This window comes from Pinus tabuliformis, chromosome J, assembly GCF_031772625.1.
Source record: "Pinus tabuliformis cultivar Carrire ecotype Pingquan chromosome J, CPIR1, whole genome shotgun sequence".
Classification (NCBI taxonomy): domain Eukaryota; kingdom Viridiplantae; phylum Streptophyta; class Pinopsida; order Pinales; family Pinaceae; genus Pinus; species Pinus tabuliformis.
Window position 1 is genome coordinate 733,243,915 of NC_142295.1, and position 16,718 is coordinate 733,260,632.

At 39.3% G+C, this 16,718-nt stretch overlaps 1 protein-coding gene across 5 annotated transcripts in view; it reads right to left on the bottom strand.

Annotated features, from left to right (window-relative positions):
* Nucleotides 1-16,718, bottom strand: part of SGR2 (shoot gravitropism 2 (SGR2)) — a 444,740-nt gene that overhangs the window by 324,415 nt on the left and 103,607 nt on the right. For all 5 annotated transcript variants that reach the window (XM_089378380.1, XM_089378378.1, XM_089378379.1 and 2 more), the window contains exon 4: nt 7,200-7,355. In XM_089378380.1, the coding sequence (XP_089234506.1) occupies nt 7,200-7,355 (156 nt within the window). The remainder of the gene's footprint in view (nt 1-7,199; nt 7,356-16,718) is intronic.

The following is a 16,718-nucleotide window of genomic DNA, read 5'->3' on the forward strand; positions in this document are numbered from 1 at the left end:
GTTGCACAAGGAATCTGTACACTTCGTTATTAGATGTCAATAGACTGAAACATAATATGAATTATGTAGATATTAAATATTTTTATTAGAATATGAATGGATGATTTACACGGTTGTGGCAGTGCTCCTTAAATAGGAGTTGACAAGCCATGAACACCATAAGACACGTCCCTTGGGACCGGTGTCCATTCCTTACTAAGAATTTAATTCTTAATTAAATTTATTTAATGATTCTATTAATTACACCTATAGATTTATTATTATTTTAGTTATGTAATTTTTAATTCATAACATTGTCTCTCCCTTAAAATTCTTTGTCCTCAAAGCATAGGTAAGGTGGGGTGTTGCTGAAGAAAACATTCTAACTCCCAAGATGAGTCTTCCTCCAGTAGTTTCTTCCATTTGATGAGGAACTCCTTAATTGTCTTGGATCATAATACTTTTTCTCGGGTAGCAAGTATACCTTCTGGTTCTAAGACGATTCTTCCTTCTTCATCAGTTTCTAGTATTTCTGTTTGAGCTATTTGGTTTTGCCCTAGTACCTTTTTAAGACCCGATACATGAAAAGCGTTGTGGATTCGACAATTGTCTAGCAACTTAAGTTTATAAGCCACGCTACCTATTTTTTTATTATTTGATACGGCCCATAATATTTAGGTGATAGTTTATTTTTCCGTTGTTGTTTTAATGACAATTGCTTATAAGGTTGGAGCCTAACAAAGACCCAATCTCCTTCCTCAAACTCTCTTTCAATGCGATGTTGGTCGGCTTGTTGTTTCATTCTATTACGTGCCATAGTTAGATTTTCTTTTAATAAATTAATGACTCTTTGGCTTTCTTCTAAGTGGTCTTTTACTATTGGAACCTTAGAATTGAGTAGTGCAAAGTCCTTCCACCTAGGGGGCTCATAACCATATAAGGCCTGGAAGGGCGTCATCTTAGTTGACGTGTGGTAGGTGGTATTATACCACCATTCTGCCAAATGTAGCCATTGGGTCCATCTATTTTGTTTGTTGGTGACGAAGCAACGAAGATACGTTTTTAAGCATTTATTTACGACTTCAGTTTGACCATCTATCTGAGGGTGATAGGGGTAATGACATGGCTTAACGTTCACAGGTGTCGAGTCTGGTTTGAACTCTATGATATGTTCAATTTACCTTTCAGGAGGTAATTTCATTGGTATATCTTGAAAAACTGCCTTTTATTTTTGGATCAAGGATGAAATTTCTGATGGGTGGTAAGCCCCTTCTATAGATGATAACTCTAATTGTTGACACTATGTGACAAATGTTGGGGCTCCCTTGCGGATAACTTTTTTCATCTATTGAGCAAAGATGACTTGAGTGGGTGAAGCTTGGAACCCAAACAGCTTATACATCCTTCCATCCCACTTGAACTTAATGAACTACTTCTAGTGATTAGCTAAATATGTGCCTAGTGTTTGTAACCATTGTATCCCTAGAACGACGTCTACTCCTCCTAAGGGGACTGTATAAAAACTAGACTCCATTTCGTATTCGCTTAGCTGCAATTTAACTTTATGGCACTTACCTATTCCATCTATACGTTTCCCATCTGCTACCATAACTTTTAAATTTGCTACAGGGTAAGCAAAAATGTTTAGTCTTTTTGCAACATTGACATCCACGAAGTTGTGCGTACTCCCTGAGTCTATTAGAACGATAATGTTTTGCTTCTTGATGTGACCTTTGAGCTTTAGTGTCTGCGGTTGAGCTATTCCTATGATGGCTACCAGAGAAATTCGTGGCATATCCTCTTTTGATTCTGGATTAGGGTTTTCATTTTCTTCATTGTTCTCTTCATCAGAGTTGTCTTCTGAAGATTCTTCTTCTTGTTCTGCTTCACAGTTGTAAAGTTTTTGCGTTGTGCATTTGTGCCCTGCGTAATACTTGTCTCCGCATTTCCAGCATTTGCCATCCTTTTTTCTTTCAACACTAGATTGTTGTTTCCCCTCATTGTGCATTGGTGGTGGAACGTACTTGCTAGTGTTCTCCGATGATGATTTCCCTGACTTCCCTTTGGAGTAGTTGTTTGTTTTCTCGTTACTGGCATATGGTGCCTTATGGAGTTTATATTTTCGTTTGATAATTATAGTTGCGTGTCTGGCATCCTCAATGGTTTTGGGTTGATGTAATTTCAATTCTTCGCGAATATAATCTTTAAGGCCACAATTGTACATTTTTAATAGCTTTTCATCTGAAAACCCTCTTTGCCTTACTGCCAACACTTCCCATTCATGAGTGTATTTACTCACTTATCTTTTTTGTTTCAGGGGAACGAATCTCTCGTATACATCATCTTCTTCTTCGTCATGAAATCTTTTCAGTAGGGAGCTTTAAAGTTTTGCCAATTGAACAAACAACCTGTACATTTAGAAGACCACCACAAAAACCAGTCGTATGCTTTTGCTTCTAGGTAGTTGGATGCAGTCGGCGAGCAAGAGAGGGTCGGTCATTAGGGTCTTGGGACTCTATGTAGCTAAGAGTGGATCAGTCCTTCCGAAATGGTGGCTCATCAAGTTTTCTAAAAAAGAGATATCATTGGCCATTTGGTCCTGCTTACTAACTGACTTCTTGACGTTATGAAGGCATTTATTTAACTTGTTGATGTCCTCTTGAGTTTTTTCATATCATCACTCTTGCTACTTACCATTTTGTTTTTCTTTTTCCTAGTGGACCCAATTTTTAAATTATATATATATACATGTATATATATATATATATATATACATGTATATATATATATGTATATATATTTTTTATTTCTTTTAAATTAATTAAATAAAAAATTATAAATTAATTAAATAACTTTTTTTAATTAAATTATTAAAATTTATAATATAATTATTATAAATTTATAATATAATTATTATAACGTTATATATTAATTATCCTCCTAAAAAGTCTTACCCGACGGTTGACTTGGTCACGTTCGTTGACCGTGGCCTCTCTCGTGGCTCCCGCAACGTCAAAATATCATACGCATCAGTAATTGCCAGGTGCAGAAATAGTCAGCATTTACAGTGTTGGTAATGCGGCGGACAGAGGTAACTCAGCAGGAAGAATGATGTCAATGTCGACAGGCATGGAGCTGCTAAGACGATGGTGTGGAAAAAGGTATGTATAAACTTTGTTAATTTGCTAACAATAATAGTGCATATAATGCTAAGATAATGATCTCCTGAAAAGATAGTAATGCATCATAAAAAGGGTCTGTGTAGATATATTTTAGAGATCATTGATATGTTTTTGAAGTCTTTCCTTGCATACAAAAGACTAGTTTTCTAAAATCAAGGCATGAAGCTTCACGTATAGAGAGCTTGCTAATGACATTTCTAGGGTTTGCAACTAACAAAATTATGTACTTGTAGAGATTGCAAATTTTAAGAAATGGCAGGTCTTGAAGGTTTTGGAACTAAAAGTATCTAGGGTTTGTAAACCCTAGCAAAACTTTGAGTTAGAAAACCCAAGGAACAAAACCCTAACTAATTGTTTCCGCTATAAAAGGAAAACCTAGCTCTTGAAAAATGACATGTATGACTTCATGCTAATGTGAGGACAAGGATGATGGAATAGTCCAAGATTAAGAGGAAGCTAACTCTCCTCAAAGAGATAAGTATTCTACACTTCCTTCCTTTGATTATTATTGTTGCTATTTTATCTTTGTACTTTGTCTTTTGTTCTTTCATAGTCTTCTAATAAAAGTTGCAGGTTAAGACAAGATCTATCTAAGCATGATTAGCATATGGAAGAATTGGAAGAACATCAAAAAGCATGAAGATTAGGGAGGAAGGAGAAGTCAATTAGATGGCAACACAAAAGAAGAAGTTCACGTTGATTGGGTTGACAGTACTGATGATGATTGATGATTAGGAGATGATATCATTTCTTGGAAGAGTGTGAAGAAGAATTCTATGGCAGAAGATGTGGCGGCTGGTGCAATCAGCTGAGAAGAAGTTTGGCTTCATAAAATTATCCAAATGAACAACTTGATGAGATGTTGGATTAAAAATTGCATGAAGATTGCCAAAGAACCAGAAAGGTTGAAGTGCTTTATGACTTGAAAGTATTATGCAGATAGGAGCCAAGAAGCTACAACAGATCTCCACGGAAGAACAACTAGTCAACACATTAGTAAAGTTCCTTTTCATGGAAAAAAATGAGCATTTTTTAGACAAGCTTGGCCTTGTGGTTATTTCTCCCTGTTTCAGAGGGAGTAAGGATCTCCTCCCTAGTTGAGAGGGCGTGAGGATGGACAACATATTCTCCATGTGTCATGTACTAAGGTCGGGACTAACAGTCGTAAGCCTAGTAAAGGCACTGGTAGGGAGAATGATGGATTGGATAAGCATTTAGGACCGATATTCTTTGAGGATTTGAACTTTTACCAGGACTAACCGCCATAAGTCAAGTACATTAATCCAAGATAAGAATAGTCTTGTGGACCGATATTTCCCGGTGTCAAATATTGTGGCATGGATTAGGAAATAGCCCTGTGAGGACATACCTGGTGAACACCTAGGTGGGGTATGTCCCTGAGAGACGATGGTGTCCAAATTTATGCCTCCCAACATAGTGCTCTGATCTAGTGGAGAGATAGAGCTTGTTAGTCAAGGCCTTGCTATTTTGACAATGTTGGCTATGATAATGCAATTCATCATTGATGCTTATCAATTGGAATCCTTTCTTACATGAATATTTCAACTTGAGAGTATCGTGTTGTGCCATTGTGAATACCTCCCTATTTAAGAGGGAGTGTTAAAAATGTAACCATTGTCGGTCTTCATAATGTAATAAAAAATAATCTTTATTATTATACTATTCATTATTATTATTTTATTTTTTTGGTCAAAGCATGTTCATGCTTATAGAGTCAAAAGAGTCTAAAAAAAAAGAAATTATTATGAGTCAAAAGAATTGTCTTCGAGTCAAGCCCCATATGGACTTTTTGTAAGAAAAGAAAAAGAATTTTTATTGAGTCAAAGTCCGCCCAAATAGTCAAAGTCGGCCCTCCTTGGGAACAAGTCGGCCTGGCCCTCCAAAGGCCACCTACTCGACCTCCTAGACAAATATATATACAGAGGACAGTTTGACCTATAGGCACATCAATGAAGCATAATTCGAGGAGCAATTTTCTGAACTTGCAAGGGAAAAAGAGAGCTGAATTAAAGGAGAGAAGATCTAGCATATATGGAGGATAATTTTGAAGAAAGAATGAATTTTTCTGTGACTATTGCAGGCCCGAAATTTCAGGGCCAAAATTTCAAGACATGGCTGAAATTTCAAGAAGATGACAGATTTGGGCAGTTTTGACCTGTGTTGACTTTGATGCTTGGAGGTGACTTGGAGGAGGGTTGGACTTGATGTTTTGGTGGCAGTTTTGGTCTTGAGTCTTGGATATCTCATTTTGATCTGATTCTATAAGAGAAGGATTTTTGTTGGGTTTTCCCCCTTGTGGGGTTTTGCCCTGGCTTAGGGCCTAATTTCTGGTTTCCCGTCTTCTGTGTACTATGATCTCTATTTTCTTGTTTTGAATGGTAATTGTTTGATGAATAACAAAAGAAAAATAAAAGAACACTAAATAATTTCACAAGTAATTATCATGTTAAGAAATTCCCCCTTGCATTGGAATTTCAACACCAATTGCCCCTGTTGCCTTCAATAATTGACCTCTCTCTCTCTCTCTCTCTCTCTCTCTCTCTATATATATATATATATATATATATATATATATTGGTGTTGGTTAGACCTAGTGATTAGCTTAATTAGATACTTATCTGTGATACATTCTTGAGCTTACTTTATCTCGCTTTCAGGAATACCCATGAGTTGTTTTTACACTCCCATATTGTAATCACATAGGATGTATCTTTTAGTCCCATTGACCTACCTTTGTGGTCATTTGTTGGACATTAATAAAGTTATATTTCTTTATTTTATACATATAATGAATAACCGAATGTAGAGCTGTACAAGTGGTAGATACTTTCATCTTACTGTGAGCATGTTTCTTATCCAGTGCTCATGATTTTCCTGTAACTTAACTGTGAGCGCACATCATACGCATTCTCCACTGAGTTGTGCATTTATCATGATTACTAGACTGTACATTATCATCCCATTCACTGCAACTTCACATGGAGCATTAACTACATCTACAAATTTGAGCTTTTGGTATTTTCAACACAATAATTACTCCATCAAGAAGTCACCACTCTAATGAATGAGAGTCTTTTATAGGAAGAAGACCATGAGGAAGCCGTAATACATCTTTGATGTATATTCCCCTAGCTTATGATTGTCTTATAGTCCTTCAAAAAAAGACAGATGCTTAGATTATATTAGCACAAATCTTAGATCTGGCCTCACAATTAGTGGCCAAAAGCTTGTAATGGCTCTGCCTCCTTTACCAGTAATTAATTGTTGTCATTGGTTTCATGGCAGTGCCACACATTACCCTATAATTGGTTACTACCTTCAGGGATCAACAGCTTTCATGATTTTTTCTAGTAGGAACATTTGGGCAATGACACTCGAGACAAAAGCTGCTTACATTTTAATTCGCAGCATCAATGGAACATCAATATCTGTGATATTTTCACCTGGTCTTGGATGCAGTTTTTGCCGGAGCCTACTGCCAGGATCTGACCCTGGGTCATCCTCAGAAGTGCTCCAGACCTAGCCCAACAGACTCAACATCTTTCATTATATTTTTTGCTATTCTTCACTACAGTAAGAGTGATGATAGATATTGATATATATGACAAATTGGTGGAGCCATATTTTAGTCATCCAGGACTGAGTTTCAACCACATTAACAATGAAGATAAATTTCAAATGGTATTGGCTTGGAAGCTCGGGAAGAGAACTTCACAGCCGCAATGAAAGCACTTGCCAGGATCATGGCAAAGATATCCACCTTTCAATTGTAAAGTGTAAATGCATGCAGAGTGGTCAAAGCATCCAAACATCTAAAGGAGGAATTCTATGCTGAGAAAGCATTCTGATAAGGCTAGGATGCAACAGTGTTTTCTGTAAAAGAAAAATACTGAAGTCTGAAATTTAAATATGCAACTAACTTTTGAATAACTACATTAAGTCTTCTAGACAAACTGAAAATACTCAAGTAAATAATTGATGTTATAAAAGCAATTGGTTATTGGCATCTGAAATTACTCGACTGCGGTATGCAAATTCAAGCTGCTCTGCAACATCTTCCCTGAGTGGTAACCATTCAAGACCTCCTTTGCGAGCAAACCACTGGCCTCGTAGGACGCGTCTGTGTTCTCCATGCCAATAAACAGGAAAGCAATATCTCTTTGATAAATCAACCTGCTTGAGAGATATACCCAATATCAGTAAACACCATCAGTTTTGATGATGGCATTTATCTGCACACACCAGAATATGCTATGAACGGAATCAAAATACATCCACATGTTAACAAGATTCCTCCAAAAAATGCATGCAGTTCACAAATATCATACTGGCCCATAATTTAAACAAAACAGCCACATGGCAAATGAAATAGTGATATGAAAATTTCTAATCATTTATACAATGAAGACAAGTTTATAAAAATAATAACAAAGGGCTTCCATATACAAAAGGCACATAACCAAAAGATTATGGCCCAAGTACTACAAATGGATTTCCTAGATCTTAGAGCATGATCATGATCTTAATTCTTGAGATCTAATACTGTATACAATAAATATGCATGTTACTACAAAGAGTGACAAAACACATAGAGCCAAAAGGCTGATAACCCAAAGTATTCCCAGTAACTTATTAATTCCCATGATATCCCATTCTGTAATATGGAAATTTCAAATGATAATGGGGCAAATTGTCATACAGTTTACACAAGCAACCTAGAGGCTCAATATCAAACATGTCCTAATCAAGTTGTTTGCTAGAAGAAAAATGTGAAAACTGTATTCATGCAACACAATTCAACTAAAGAACAAAAACAGAACTAAAGGAAAAGCAAAATGTGCACATATAAAGAGGTCAGAAAAGGATAATGCTCGATATAATCACTTGCAAAACAATGAACCAGACTGGTACCACCCACTGTGTGTTAAACTTTTAATTTTAGTTCAAATCTGTACTCAGAATAAATCCTACAGCTACTAAATATGCAAACTTAGTATTGGCCTATCAATACTGCAGATCTACATATACTAGAGCCCTGTAAGATAAACTCAAGAGTATAAACACAGCATTCTAAAAAATTTTATCAAAACAGCAGTTACCTAGGTGTTAAGCTACATAAATTTGCAATCTAGAAACTCATTGTTACCCCTCAGTTTCACATCACTACATCTACATTTTTATCACCATACTGTCCAAGCATCTGATCTGATCTCATGCATGTTTTGAGATGATGTCTGAGCCCAGTGTCTCATGATCAGTTGTGTCATCATGAAGAATGCTATCATGTATCATCATGAGCTACAAGTTGTGCTATTGTATTGTAAAGTTGTCATACTTAGTGTTAAAATTTAAATACCAGCGATGATTTATTTTACTCAATGATTATTTATACCCAAAAGAATATTTTATTACACAAATAAAATTCTGAACTGCTGAAAATAAATACTTAGGTATTTCTTAACTTCACAAATAACATGCAGCAGAAAATTCAAAAAACACAAGAGAATCAGCCGCAAGAACAGCATAAATTTGACCCAAATAGTTTTTCTTCACTTATATTAAATCTGGAAAATTGTTTGGTTTTGACCCACAAAAAATTACTCAGAGAAATAACATCTGAAGGGGAACTTGTAACTCGGCCCTCTGGCAATTATGGCTCCCCAGAAACTCAAACTCTGAACTGGAATTGGCCCTGTTACCACTCAAACTAGCAGGGGTCCTAGGAGGGAATCCTAAAGGAACAATTGCTAGGCCAAGGGCAACAATGGAGCAATAGCCCACTGTCACCTCAGCTAAAGCTCCCTACTCTTTACGGACTTTCACCGAAGGGAGAACTGGTATGATAAGGATCACAGAGATGAATAGATCAAAAATAGGATGAAGGGTGATCCTAGAAGCCTATTCACAAGAGAGGCTCAAGATTGTGGCTTGCTTGTCTTGGAAAACAAGATGGAAGGCTCTCTAGGAAGGGCTTGGGGAGAATTTCAAAGGTTAGGTTTTGAGTATGTGTCTTATAAAGGAGATCCCTAAGCCTTAAAATTCTTGAGAAAACTTGGGTTCCAGGTGATATTTGAGGAATTAACCTTGATAGTGCATGGGACCACACAGGACCAAGTGGTCCCGAGGTTAGGTCAAGAGGATAGGATTTAGCAACCAATGATATAATTGACCTGATTAGGGAGGGGAAAGGGATCAAAGAATGAATTTTCAATGAAAGGCACTTCAAAGATCCCAGTGAGGTTTCTAGCCTAATGGAACCAAGGGCAAGAATTAGTCTTCGAGCTAGGGCTTGTGATATCTCAAGATCCCACCATCGAAATCTCATGAAATTTGGAGGGCTTCTTGAGGACACACCAGCGCAGTTGTGGACCAAAAATCGAAGTATTTGGATGGCTAGATTGTGAGATAATTGATGCCCTAGGTGACCTATGTAGGCTAGGCCTAGAAAAAGAGGGGAAGGTGAAAGAAATAAGCTTTAAAGTGATCACCAGAGGAGGACTAGTGCTTTGTCCTTTGGGAGAGATGGAGTCATGGAAGATTTAGAGTTTGGATTGATTTCCACTTGTCAAGGAGGCCTAAAAAGCAACTTCGTTGCGCATTAGGGCTTAATGGAAATAGCTTCAAGGTCATTTATACTTCATTCAACAATATTTGGTGACTTTTCAAGACAAGGATGTCTCTAGGAACATACATTCATTCAAACATGGCCCAATCATGATACAACACTACTTAGAGATTTAATTTCCACAATTTCGTTCCAAGAAAAGCAACAAATTAACCCTAGAATAGCGAAAATCCCAATACCTTGAATGCAGCAAAATAAAGAATCAAAATAGCATTAACATAGTAATTACATGTAAGAAGAATATATCCAATTGCTAAGATATGCCAATCATAGAAGCTCTAAGACAAAGAAGAATAACCAAACAGCAAAATTTATCCATTCATTCAAAAAGTCTCATCCTCAAAAGATAGCGAAAATCTCACAAGAAGATATGATCCAATCCAAGTGATGATGCTAAAATGAAATCACATCACTTGTATTTATACATGTCCAATTGAATTCGATTTGCCTAATAAGGCGTAACTGAGCCCCAAAATAAAATAATGTACAAGATAACTAACTTTTGGTAACAAGCCCACCAAACTAGCTCAAAATAAAAGAATAAGCATCTCAAGAGGTCGAATGATCAATAATGCATGTTGTTGGGCCTTAGAGGAGGCCTAATGAAGTCCATAGGTGCCAAAATGTGAAATAGGACCCCCAAAGCAGTGGACAAGGGGGTGGCCCCTGTTGATTTGGGGTAGCATCAGATGTGCTCTAGCCATGAAAAATGGTGGAGAGGCTAAAGCACATGAGATTTCCAAGACCCATAAATAGTTTGGGCAGATTCTACCCGGTTAAGGAGATATTAAAATAATTAATATTTTTAATGGAGATCCTAAGTCTAAACTTTGGGACAATAAAATATTAATAGGTATTAATATAAAACTAGGTTAAAAGGTTCCAAAAGTCATGGATCAAGCCAAATCTAATCTTGGCCATTCATTAGAGATTTAATCTCGAGCGTTAAAGGACCAACAGGAAAAGTATAAGAGGAGGCTTGAGGGTCAGTTGGAAGAAACACCAGAGTGATCAGTCATTCGATTTACTAGAGCGAGGTTTGCTAAGTAAAGTCGAATCAGTGATCAGCAACAAGGGGCAGTGAGTACTAGACAGAGATGCAAAGATAGTGCCGAGAGACTAGTGCAGAGGTAAAGAGGCAGACGCAAAAGCCAGAGCAGGCCACGCAGAGCCCAACAAAGACAGCGCAGAGGCAAGAGGACCTGCGTCATCCATGCAGAAGGCAACAGGAGTGACACAAAGGGTCCCAGAGGCTGCACAATGCCTCAGAGGGTTGACGCAGAGGGTTCTGAGGCTTACGCAGAGGCCAAGAGGGTTGACGCAGTGCTTCAGTGTTGCTGGAGAGGGTTTCGTGAGGTAGGTTTTCTGAATACATGCTTCCAAATAGAGAGGTATTACTGTCGGTTGTTTTTCTCTGTCGAGTGAGCCAGTTTGGCACCCAATTGTACTCAAGGATAGACTGCATAATAAAATAAACCACTAGAATTGCTACATCGGTTTTCCCGCATTGGGTTTTTCCGGGGATGAGTTGTCCAAAAATAATGGTGCAGCGCGGTGAGGTGCAACATGATGACGAAATGCAACACAACGATAGGTGAAGGAGTCACCTTGGAGAATCAGTTGAAGCAGCATGTCTTCAATTGATCTCATGTATCATCTTCTTAGAGATGATCTCTGCTCTTATCTAGATACGTATTGACTTTTGTTGTAAACGTACTATCTCTCTCTCTCTCTGTTGAACTATTGAAGAACATATAAGAAGAATTGATCAAGGGTTTCCCCACATTGGGGTTTGTCCCTCGCTAGCGCCACATCTTGTGTCCTCTTGTCTTGGCTTGTCTTCTGCGATTTATGTTTATGTTCTATCTGCAGTTTACTTTAATGCTGATGTGATTGCTAATCTGGAAAAGATATTGAGCTAACTGTGAAAATTGACATAAATTCTCTAAGCATAGAACATACCTAAAATTAACATGGTATCGGAGCTGAGGTGAAGACAATTCCCAAGCAAGAGTGAAAGAGCAATCACCGAAGACAGTTGGGAAAGGACAAAAGGATCAGTGGATTCCTCATCCCTCTTCAAATTCACCGAGGGTGAAGTCGAAGTAAAGAATATTATCAGAATGGCGCAGCAGAAGTTTCTGATGGCCTACCTAAAGATCACTTCATTGGGAAGTCCGGATCTAAGGGTGGAACTGTGGAAGGAAAGGAAGATGCCTTGGTTGCAATAAGTTCGGCCATTATGCGAAGGAGTGTCTGAATGGCAGAGACACATTTCTCGATGAAGATAACAATCATTCCAGGGACATCTTCAATGATCAAAGGAAAGACAAGTAATGCAAGTCATCAAGGAAATGGCCGACTCTTCAAAATAAAGCAAGGAACCCCAGGTATGAAGAATCAAATGTTGTTTTTGATGAGATAAAGAAGCGTTATCTTGTATTGGCCCTCTCCTTCAGATTCTTTGGGAATTTGGCTTATTGATTGTAGACTGTAGTGCTTCAAGGCACTTCATCGAATAGTAGGCTGCACTCTCTAATTTGGCAGAGATGGAAACAATCGTGGGATTATACTTGGAGCTGATGCCACCTATCCCCGAAAGGGTGTAGGGAATGTTACCCCTCAATTGAATGAGGGTAACTCGATTCATTTATAGAATCTCTTTTATGTACCCGATCGTAAGAAGAACCTGGTGTCCATTTCAGCAATGGAAATTAAAGGTTACAGGGTGGCACTCATTGATGGAAAGGTACGTGTTTGAAAATAGAATTTTCAAAGATGTTTTTGATTTCAGGGTTGTATCAAGTTGCAAGAAGTCCACTGGGGACCATGTCCATTGACACAGCACCGGAGGTCTGTGAGTCAAATGGTGACAGGGATGCCTGAATTCAAAAAAAGCATGAAAGTACATGTCTGAGATGTGCCGAAGGAAAACCTTACAAGGGGACCATTCCCCTCATGTAGCAGGTCCATAGGTTTGGAGCAACCCGATGGGTTTAAGATTCATGATCAGGAATCTCACGTATGCAGGTGGAAGAAAGCCCTCTATAGCTTGAAGAAAAATTCCCCAAGCGTAGTATGAAAGGATTGATAGTTGTCAAATGAAACTAAGATTCACTAAGAGTGAAGCCGATCCAAACCATTGTTTGAAGGTTGTGGATGATAGACCTCTCATACCAACACCTTCTGAGGACGACCTATTTCAAACAAGTGCAAACCCTCTCACTTGCAGAAGTAAGAGGGAGTTGGATTCCGGATGTGGAATGGTAAACTGCAAGCCCGTGACTACCTCGAGGATCTTAACTTTCAGAAGTTATATGTTGATGATGCCAGACCAGATTTGGGAAACGCCTCTGAGTTCCATAAACTCATTTCCATTGATGTTCTTGGTGAACTTCTGTCCAGACATATGTTTTGTAGTTAGCATGGTGAGCTCATATTTGGTTGAGACTCACTGGATTGGTGCTAAGAATCTTCTGAGATATCTTCAGAGCACAATCTCTCATGGATTGAGATACACTGCCAGAAATATGAAGCTGCATGATTATTTGAATGCTTGCTGGGCAGGCAATGTGGAGGATCACTAGAGCACTTCTCAGCGCTGGTTCTCTTTGGGTTCTGCTTCGATATCATGGATGAGCAGGAAGCAGAAGTCGGTTGCTATAAGCACCGCCGAGAACGAATACATAGCTACAAGTATGATCTCGTATGAAGCTACCTAGTTGTGGAAGATCTTCAGTGAGCTATTTGTACACATGATGAATACCACTGTGATTCTCTGTGACAACCAGAGGGGGGATTCGATTATTGAGGAATCCCCGTATGCGATGATTGCTCCAGCAAATAGACATCAGATGCTTCCTTATCTGGGATATGGTAAGTCAATGAGCGAGGAGGCTCCATCACATTGAGACTGATGTATAGGTCGTAGACATTTTGTCAAAGCCTTGGGAAAGGTCAAATCTATGACTTTCCTGAACAACTTGGAGTCGTTGAGAGACCTTCTTATAAGGGTCCTACATGTTGCATGCATTAAGCTCTGGGAGCTTTAGGGAGCTTGGGGTACTTACTGGAGCAACATACGACCACAGGGCAACTCAACCTCCCTTGGTGGTGCGCTATGTACAGGATGATAGGTTCAACCTTCCCTTGTGATACCCCGTGGCAACTGTGGAACAAGATGATTAGTTCTCCTGTGGGCCGGGATGATTAGGTCTCCCGTGGCAACTGTGGAACAGGATGATTAGTTCTCCTGTGGGCCGAGATGATTAGTTCTCCTGTGGCAACTGTGAAACAGGATGATTAGTTCTTCCATGGGCCGGGATGATTAGTTCTCCTGTGGCAACTATGGAACAGGATGATTAGTTCTCCTGTGGGCCAGGAGTTCTCCATGGCAACTGTGAAACAGGATGATTAGTTCTCCTGTGGGCCAAGATGATTAGTTCTCCTGTGGGCCAAGATGATTAGTTCTCCCATGGCGACTGTGGGGCAAGATGATTCGTTCTCCTGTGGACAAGATGATTAGTTCTCCTGTCGAGGCATCCTACCCATGCAGCGTGGGACTCATGGGAAGTACCTCTCATCTGATCAATGAGTAGGGAAATGGGGTTAGGGACCATAGTAGTACTATCGACGGACGCATCGTTGTAGCTACCGTACTCCCTATGCTAGGATGACCTCCACTGATCTAGGATCAATGAAACTGATCTGGGATCAATATGAGTGGTTTGAGACATTCTCTTGTAATATTGATCTAGGATAAATAAAACTGACTTCGGATCAGTAAGAGTGATGTGACACACTCTCTTCAAATGAAACTGACTTCGAGTCAGTGGAGAATGGTACGATACATTCTCGATCAATTCTTCTTCTTCATGGTTCAGCAGAGTAGAGCAAAGCAGAGCAGTGCAGGGCACTGCTGGCAGAGATAGTACAGTCGGACATATGGATCAGCGGATGGAGTTCTCCCTAGTTGAGAGGGAGTGTTAAAATTTGCAACTAGGGCCAAACTCCATTAGGGTCATCTTATTAATGGAAGCTGATATTTTTCTTGGATCCCCCTCATCGAGAGGTGCAGGATTGATATAAAGATCATCCGATTCCGATAAGTATTCGTGGAGATATGAATTTATTTGTGTTATGGGACACTTCGTCTAGGTCGATCAACAACCAAATAAACCCCACTTGTGCTCAACGTTTTAGTATAAATAGAGGTGGCCTTCAAGTCATTTTTAACACACTTGGGATCTCTTCCTCTCTACTTGTCTTTGGGTTTTAGTAGGAGGAGAGATCCTAAGGGATAATGCTGCCCTAAACTAGAGGGCAAAAGCCGGAACTGCTGGAACTGCCGGAACTGCCGGGAATTGCCGAGAATAGCCAGAACAGCCAAGAACTGCCGAAATTGCCAGGAACTGCAGGGAACTACCAGGAACTGCCAAGAACTGTCGAAACTGCCGGAACTGTCGGGAACTGCCGGAATTGCCGGAACTGCCAAAATTGTTGGAACTGTTAGGAACAACCGAAACTGCCAGGAACAACTAGAATAGCCAAAACTGTCGGGAACACCCGGAACTGTAGGAGCATCTGTCTCCGAAGGAAAGCAGCATGCAATGGATAACTAACTAACATTAGGACAGTTGTATGGTACTTAGGAACAAATACACCAAGCATGCAATGTTACAGCTAGCATGCAAGGGACAACTAGCATGCTAAGGACAACAAGCATGCTAGGGACAACAAGCAAGCAAGGTGCAGCAAGAACATAGGTCAGTACGGCAACATGGTGTAGCAATGGCACATAATGTAGTACAGTGATGGGTACAGTCATGATTAATGAAGCGTGATGAGATGCAGCATAGTGATGATGGGTGCAGCATGGTGCAGCACCATGAGGTGCAACATGATGACGAAATGCAGCACAATGATAGGTGGAGTCACCTTGGAGAATCAGTTGAAGCAGCATGTCTTCAACTGATCTCATGTATCATATTCTTAGAGATGCTCTCTACTCTTATCTAGATAAGTCAAAGTGTTCACTTATGTTGTAAATATACTATCTCTCTCTGCCGAACTATTGAAGAACATATAAGAAGAATTGATCAAGGGTTTCTCCACATTGGGGTTTGTCCCTGGCTAGCACCACATCTTGTGTCCTCTTGTCTTGGCTTGTCTTCTGCGATTTATGTTTATGTTCTATCTGCAGTTTACTTTAACGCTGATGTGATTTCTAATCTGGAAAAGATATTGAGCTAACTGTGAAAATTGAAATAAATTGCTCTAAGCATAGAACATACCTAAAATTAACAACCACGCATTGTTCTGGATTCCATGTGAAGCACATTGTATCGATTTGCTACTTGAGGATATGGAGAAGCTCTCCTCCATCAAGGAGGTGATTGATATGGCTAGGAGCGTCCCCAAGTTTATATATAACCATGCTTTTGTTCTTAGCCTCATGAGGAGATACAATAGAAACAAGGAGTTGCGACGTCCTGCAATCCAACGTTTTGCCACCAACTTTATTACTCTTCAGTTTTTGCTTCAATTCCAGTTTGAGTTGAAGCAAATATTCATTTCTAATGAGTGGCGTGATTGTAGATATAGCAGGAGACAGGATGGGAGTGCCATTGTAAAAACTGAAGAAGTGTGCTCAGTTAGTGAACCTATAGTAAAGGTTCTGAGATTGGTAGATGGGGAGAAGCCTGCAATGGCTTATTTGTATGAGGCCATGGATAGGGCCAAGGAGGCCATTCGTGCTTATTATGTATACAAGGGTTCTGTTGCGATTAATAGACAGATGATGTTATGGGATGTGATTGATAGTCGGTGGACATGGATGCTTCATCGACCCATTCATGGAAAGGCTCTATTCATGTATTCAGAGGATGGTACCTGATCTTGAGCTTCATAGC